The sequence below is a fragment of the Myxocyprinus asiaticus genome, chromosome 27, assembly GCF_019703515.2.
Source record: "Myxocyprinus asiaticus isolate MX2 ecotype Aquarium Trade chromosome 27, UBuf_Myxa_2, whole genome shotgun sequence".
Lineage (NCBI taxonomy): Eukaryota > Metazoa > Chordata > Actinopteri > Cypriniformes > Catostomidae > Myxocyprinus > Myxocyprinus asiaticus.
This window is the reverse complement of record NC_059370.1, coordinates 41,453,034-41,459,033: the sequence shown is the minus strand read 5'-3', so window position 1 is coordinate 41,459,033 and position 6,000 is coordinate 41,453,034. Positions and strand designations below refer to the sequence as shown.

At 40.1% G+C, this 6,000-nt stretch overlaps 1 protein-coding gene across 4 annotated transcripts in view; it reads right to left on the bottom strand.

Annotated features, from left to right (window-relative positions):
* Positions 1-1,204: 1,204 nt before the first annotated feature.
* LOC127417787 (transcriptional regulator ATRX-like) overlaps positions 1,205-6,000 on the bottom strand; it is a 62,769-nt gene continuing 57,973 nt past the window's right edge. For all 4 annotated transcript variants that reach the window (XM_051658011.1, XM_051658015.1, XM_051658014.1 and 1 more), the window contains 4 exons: positions 5,075-5,194; positions 4,288-4,383; positions 3,486-3,614; positions 1,205-2,487 (listed from right to left, as the gene is read on the bottom strand). In XM_051658011.1, coding sequence (XP_051513971.1) covers positions 2,263-2,487; positions 3,486-3,614; positions 4,288-4,383; positions 5,075-5,194 — 570 coding nt within the window. In that variant the 3' untranslated portion in view covers positions 1,205-2,262. The remainder of the gene's footprint in view (positions 2,488-3,485; positions 3,615-4,287; positions 4,384-5,074; positions 5,195-6,000) is intronic.

Here is a 6,000-nt window from a genome sequence, read left to right as displayed (position 1 = left end):
AAACAAACCCACACAATCTCAAAATAAATCATGTATCACAGACTCTTACTTAAACAGGCAGGGGTACATTCATCATGGCCTTAACATTGCTAATCAGTAAAACAGTGTAGGATACATGAAAGTTTAAAATACTCAAAAGACATGTTTTCCACATATATATCACACTGAAATTGGTTTATGTACCATCATATAAATAGATGCAAATTAGAGGTCGACTGATACCGGATTGTGCTCAGTGCTTGAAGTGTGCAGGTACTCACCAGTATGCAGTACCTGCACTTCTCTAATTTAGTCAAAAGAGTACCGGTGTACCACCATTTCTCAGAGTCTCCCGGTACGATGTAATGTTTTTATTTAATGCAAGTCAGTGATTTGATTCATAGCGTGGAACTTTTAACTTTAAAGGTATTTTAACTTTGAAATACACCGGGGACTTTTATTTTGAAATGTTAGCGGTTCACTGCTTTCAGCTGATCATTCAAACAAATAATGGATATAAAATGTGCACTCCTACAATAATCTACAACATATTACTATATGAACAATTAAAAGTAAACATTGTCATATTTCATCAACACTATATCATCATCATCATCAACAGTTGATCATTAGTGATAGCTTGTCATAAATTTCTGATATGGCCTAATGTTTATGAACTGCTCTGCAACAGCTGGAAACGCCCACAAGCCCCCGTGTGCTTGGAGAAAATACAACGGTGCCGCGTTTTCACTTTGAAGGACGCAGCGCTTGCATTTATTTAATTAAATCGTATTCTTTTGAAGTTTGATAATCACATTAGGTCATATCACAATTTTTGTCTTTCCGCTTTCAAATTTAAGACCTCTTTAAATAAAAATGAAGACTTTTGTTGTATCATTTATGATATTTAGGACTTCTTAAGGATCCATGGGAACCCTGAAAGGATGTATTATAATTTCTTACCGACTTAAAAACCTAAGTATCCGAATCAAGTCAGGGTAGGAGAAATTAACAGTTTCTGTTCTTTTGGGGACCTCAGCTGACTGTACACTGCACTGCTGCATCATGGGATGGATGTGGCACATCCTAACATGCACAAGAACAGATTATTCAGTTTGCATCTGTCCCAATATCGAAATCTCATGCCAAAAAGTATTTTTTATTTTCCCACTGTAATAGAAAAAGATATTTCGACTTAGAAAAAACACCAACAAAAAGACCTGTATGTAACTGATCCTTTTGGTCACTTTATTTAAATGTGATATTAAATACTAAGTAGCAGAATGTATTAATGGCAGAAGTAATTGGTGTATAAGGTAACATAAAAACATTTTCAGGAGGGAAAAAAAGTTCCTGTACTTTTCCGAAAGTCACCCTGTGGAGAGCAAATGGTTGCCAATGAAAAACATCAAGTTTAGCATCCAAAGAGATGTGCCAAATAATTGAACAATACATACAACCCAAGCACAAATCTGATAAGTAAAGTGTTAGCATTATCAGATTAGAACAGGTTGAACCTCAGTTAAACCGCACAAACATGTACCTAACTCCTGTAGTTAACACCAGCTCAGATGCAAACCCAACGCGAGTGAGGAAACAAATGAAAAAGTACCAGAAAAAAATAAACAGTACTCACAACAATATGCTAGGCAATACTACAATGAGAAATGTGATGATACAAAAGTCCAGAGGAATTCAGCAAGCAGTTTTAACAACACAGACATTCCATAACATGTATAGCAATGAGTTTAAATACCTAAAAGCAGAATAGAAAAGGGGTTTTAAAACGTCAGAAGAGATCTAGCTGCATGATATAAGGCCTTTTAACTTGACGTTACGTTTTTAAGGTGTCCATCGCAGTGTCTCTGGAGCACTGGCTATCACAGCACCGTTGACAATCCACTACTTTTAAAGCAGAGAGTATTTACTGGGGCGAAATCTTCACAACAGTTATAGAACAGAAATGTCTATGGAGTAACACTATGGTCCCTCTTCAATCACGCTGTTTTCCTTGCTCTATAATTATTTATATATGCACAGCCCTTATTCAAGGGGAAAAAACCAGCAATGCCTAAAAGCATTTGGGGAGAATATCTTCTTTAATCTTAAATACGTGAGAAAGAATAAAAGAAGAATTAAACTTGAATAACATTAAGGCTATATACACAAACTGCACTGCCAAAATCCCCTTTGACAAAGTCCCAGGATCCCCTCTTGCAGGTGTTCTGGCAATCTCAGTCCAGCCGTGGGAACACCGGAGGGCAGTAGGCCAAGAGGAGGCATCTAAAGGCCCTTAGATGGGCCAGGGCTCTTGCCCAGCTGAGAGGAGGGGAGGCCTTGGAGCGCCCCAAGCTGCTGGTACAACCCTAGCAGCTCCATCTGATTCATCGGAGCTCCAAGGCTGTTCTGCATGGCCAGCTGGTTCAGCAGTAGACCCTGTCTCGCCATCGCCAGCTGCTGCTCCTGAACCTTACGGTTGGCGATCACCTTCTGCACATACATCATCAGCTGGAGAAAAGATGGCGATGAGACTTTTTGATCTTACGTACTTTTTGATCAATTTATTTCCAAGACTTTTACACTTGTTTGCCATTACTCGATCATGATTTGTCAAATTAAATCAAATTCAGACAGATTTGCTAATGAATCATTCAGACCCATCTGTAAACAAGTTCAACCGTTTCATTGAAAAGAACAGACTCGAAAGAATGATTGCTCCATAAACTGGGCATCACTATAGATGAGGTAACAGTTTACAAACAAACGCTTGATGGCAACTATTCCAGGTTCTTTTGGCACCCCAGAAAAAAACAACTGCTTTCAATGGGTGCTTCGTAAAAATTGAGCTGAAAATGTCCAAAAAGTGCTGTTTGTGGGGTTGAAACACCTTGTTTCTAAAAGACTATTGGAGAATTGAGCTTCTTTATATTTCCATCAGGATCAGTGAATCATAAACTCAGGATTTTACATTAATTCACAGATCTCAGTTATTGTTTACGGATCTGCTCTAATAAGATAGCTGCAAACTTTTCAAGAAGCAATCACAAACATTTCTATAGTGAATACACATTTTTCTTGGAAAACCCAATTTGTCTGGAAAAACACTGAAAAATTACTTGATGCCGGAAAACTGTCGCATCATGACTGGTAAGAACACATAATAGGCTATTTAAAAAACATATGAAGCAGAAACTACAGATATCTTAAGCACTTCTAGACAGTGGAATTCAAACAGTTAAAGTTCACCAATATTCTGTCATCACTTTCTCACCACATTGTTCCAAACCCTTGCTTTCTTACATGGAACACAAGATTCACCTTCATTGCATCTTTTTTTCCCCATGCAATAAAAGTGAAGGGTGACTGAAGCTGTCATTCTGCCCAACATCTCTTTTTTAGTTCCCTGGATGAAAGCGAGACATACAGGTTTTTGGAACGACATGAGGGTGAGTAAATAATGACTGGATTTTCAAGTCATAGAGAAAGTGAGAGATGAGCAAACGTACAGTTTGTTGCTTGCTGAGGACATCACGGTAAATGGCCTCCCTGTGACTGATTTCCAGCTCATAGCCGGCTTGCCTCCCAAGAGCCATGGACTGAACCTGGGCCTCCGGTAGACTCGGGTTCTCCTTCCACTGCCAAAAACAACACACCTGTTACACCAGGTAGACCTCAACTAATGCTTACACACGCACACATATTTTTTTAGTCAAGAACTCAGTCCTGTACCTCAATCTTAAATCTTATGAAACATTAAACTGTACATTCAATAAGTGTGAGATTAAATTTTTGCATTTTCTGAAGACAATAGGAGTGGTGCTTGTACATGCAAAACTCAGCACCACAATTCTAGGGTGTTCTAGATGGTTGCCAGGGTGTTCCAAATGGTCGCTTACTGGCCAAAGTCAAAAAAGCCCACCCTCAATTATCTATGATATTCTGTCCCCCAGATATGACTCAGGTAAGTCACTGAAAGTCTATGGGAATTGTAAGGCTGATTGCTTAGAAAATAGTAATAGTGCACCTCTCCTCAACAAGCTACATGATTTCAGGTATCATTCATGTCTGCAATAGGGGATTTGAACAAACTCCTTTGCCCAAGTACGAGCAATTGTAATAGCGATACTTGTCTTAGGACACAAAGGAGTGCTGTGATCATCAGCTAGTGGTCATGATGGCTCACGCAAGGAACACTGAACCTGTAACAGTCCATTAACTTTGGAACAGTGCATGTTCAGCCATTCTGGTTAAGTGCCTCACTGTAGGGATCACCGTGACCCCTCATGCCTCCTCTCTCCAGTCACTCACCACCTGTGCGACGATGTCCTCCAGAGGCTCCCTGGGCACCAACTTCAGAGCGCTGGTGGCCTCCAACACCTTCTGCCTGCCCTGATTAATCAAATCCTTGAACGAAGGAGGAAAGAAAATGTGTGAGAGGGGAAAGACAGTAGGGCTCTATTAGCGGCCGTTAACACCAAACTTGGGGTATGAACCGTACGGTTTCCCACCCATGGTTCGGTAAGCATTTGCACCACTCAAATTCATCTCCAGTTTAATGACACAGCTGGAGCATAAGGTTTGGCGAAGATATAATGATGTATAATAAATGGTTGTATATGTATATTCAATTTCTTTTTTAATCTATTGATGACCATATATATACTTTAAAGATGCTCAATCTAATTTTAAATATAAATATTTTACCCAATATTTGAGTGTGACATATTTATTTGTGCTTATGTCGTTGTCTTAGCAACATGCTAATGGAAAACTTAATTGAAATCAATTGAGTCATGCAGAGTTCCTGTCTACGTACAATGTTCCAAATCAGTCACTTACGAGGTTTCATTTCAGTTAGGATGCTGCAAGTGTAGGTAGTAAGAAGTGAGGCAGCTCACTTACTTGGATTAAACAAATCCAGAAAGAAAACAACATTTCTGAATTCAATCAAACAGCACTCCGAGCACAACAAAGATAGCATACGTAAACAGCAGCTGGCAGAGTGCCATGCCAACTGTCAGTGCCTCAGAACGCATGTCACAATTAGCTGACGGCTAAAGGAATGTGAAAAGTTCATGTGGATCTCATTACTGACCTCCAGCTGTTGGTTGGACATTGAGGCCAAGGCAGCCACGTTGAAGGGGAAGTAGGTGCTCAGTCCCGTTCCCATGCCCATTTGAGAATACGACGCCTGGTTGAAACGCATGGACAGACCCTGAAATGACAGCACAGCGGGTCCATCAGCCAAACAGAACCACAAAAACTTCACTTAATGAGATTAGGTCAATGAGAAGATTATTTATATCACAGTTTGGCTTTGACTGATGAGTCACTCTCCCACTGCACTTGCAGTAGGGTAATCAAAGCATTGCTTTCAGACTTTATTTTCCACTTGATTTGCAACTTTGACATGATTTGTCTACATTCTGGCAAAGACTTATGGCTAACAATAATTCCCAGCCAACAGATCACTGGCGTATCCAAAAAATCCTGATGTGCACCCATGTGAACCTCTGTTAGGGTCCTGCCCAAGCTGTGTTTGTCTTATGGCTCTAAACAGAGCGTTTTCCTGCTGAAGGTCAGCAGGACGGCTGTGTTTGTTTATAAATGAGCTACCGAGGCAGTTCTTGCCCTCTAATTGGGTCCTTGATGCGCGCATCTTGTAAACACACTCCACAGCTGAGTGTCCGGTGTTCAGACCTGGCACGAGCAGGTGCGTGGCAGAGATTGTGCTGTGGATCACATCTGCGCCGCAGACCGCAGGACAATTTAAACCGACACTCATTTCATCTCGGTGGGTGTTTTCAACTAAGTCATGTTTTAAAAAAAACACAAAAAAAACAGTATAGCCTGACAGGTTTCTCCAATCACTGAAAGTGGCTGCTTAAAATCCACTTTAATGGGTCTGACAATGTTAATGGTTTTAAGCAACCAAATTATACGAAACTCTTCAAATCTTAAAATACACAAATGACTGTAGTGAGATGATCGAAAGCAGGTGAATTCTTTTTGTGCATATAA